The following is a 1347-nucleotide window of genomic DNA, read 5'->3' on the forward strand; positions in this document are numbered from 1 at the left end:
GCCCTGGAATGTCAGGAATTACCGGGTTTGATGGAAGGGAATGCCAGCCGTGGATCCTCGGGGGGGTGGGCGCGGCGTTTCTTCCTCCAGCGCCGCGCCGGGTACGAGTAGAGCTGTCCCGCGGCCAGGCCTGGAAAACAACGGGAATGAGCCCAAAACAGCCCCGGGATGGGGAACAGAACAACCCAAAACTGCTCCAGGAGGGGACAAAACACCCCAAAATTATCCCAAGGGGTGACACTTCCTCCCCCCCGTGTCCCCTTCCTGCCGCATTCCCGGTGTTCCTTGGGTGTTCCCACTATTTCCCAGGCGTATTCCCAGTGTGTTCCCTTGTTCTCCCAGCATTCCCAGTCTGTTCCTGTTGTTTCCCTGGGTGTGTTCCTGTTGTTCCCAGGTGTGTTCCTGCTGTATTCCTGTTGTGTTCCCTTGTTCTCCCAGCGTTCCCGTTGTCCCCAGCTGTATTCCCAATGTGTTCCCATTGTGTTCCTGGTGTTTCCTGGGTGTTCCCGTTATTTCCCAGGCATATTCCTGTTGTATTCCCTTGTTCTCCCACTGTTCCCAGTGTGCTCCCATTGCTCTCCCGTTGTGTTCCCATTGTCCCCGGCTGTATTCCCGCTGTATTCCCGGTGTGTTCCCATTGTTCTCCCACTATGTTCCTGTTGTCCCTGGCTGTATTCCCGCTGTATTCCCATTGCTCTCCCATTGTCCCCTGGCTGTATTCCCACTGTATTCCCGTTGTTCTCCCACTGTGTTCCCGTTGTCCCCCAGCTGTATTCCCGCTGTATTCCCATTGTTCTCCCACTGTGTTCCTGTTGTCCCTGGTTGTATTCCCACTATATTCCGGGTGTGTTCCCTTGTTCTCCCACTGTCCCCAGTTGTATTCCCACTGTATTCCCGTTGTTTTCCCACTGTGTTCCTGTTGTCCCCAGTTGCATTCCCGCTGTGTTCCCACTGTGTTCCCGTTGTCCCCATCCATATTCCCGTTGTGTTCCCGTTGTCCCCAGCTGTATTCCTGCCATATTCCCGCTGTATTCCCATTGTTCTCCCACTGTGTTCCCGTTGTCTCCGGCCGTATTCCCATTGTGTTCCCATTGTCCCCAGCTGTATTCCCGTTGTATTCCTGCTGTGTTCCCACTGTCCCCATCCATATTCCCGCTGTGTTCCCGCTGTCCCCGTCAACATTCCCGGTGCCATTCCCGTACCGGGCCCGCGGTGCCGTTTCTCCATCCAGATGTAGCAGTTGCTCTGGGCGACGCCGGTCTGGGAGTCGAGGAAGGGCAGGCGGACGCTGCGCTCGGCGCAGAGCCGGGCGTTGTAGCTGTGGCACTGCTCCATGGCATCCCGGTA

At 56.5% G+C, this 1347-nt stretch overlaps 1 protein-coding gene across 1 annotated transcript in view; it reads right to left on the reverse strand.

Moving 5' to 3' along the window:
- LOC113979441 (zinc finger protein ubi-d4) overlaps window positions 1-1341 on the reverse strand; it is a gene marked incomplete at both ends in the record, with an annotated part of 2293 nt that extends 952 nt beyond the window's left edge. Inside the window, 2 exons of the mRNA XM_027706832.1 lie at window positions 23-130; window positions 1203-1341. Of these exons, the coding sequence (XP_027562633.1) occupies window positions 23-130; window positions 1203-1341 (247 nt within the window). The remainder of the gene's footprint in view (window positions 1-22; window positions 131-1202) is intronic.
- Window positions 1342-1347: the final 6 nt, after the last annotated feature.

This window comes from Neopelma chrysocephalum, unplaced genomic scaffold (genome assembly GCF_003984885.1).
Source record: "Neopelma chrysocephalum unplaced genomic scaffold, ASM398488v2 Primary Assembly neopelma1_80390, whole genome shotgun sequence".
In the NCBI taxonomy this organism is placed as follows: Eukaryota; Metazoa; Chordata; class Aves; order Passeriformes; family Pipridae; genus Neopelma; species Neopelma chrysocephalum.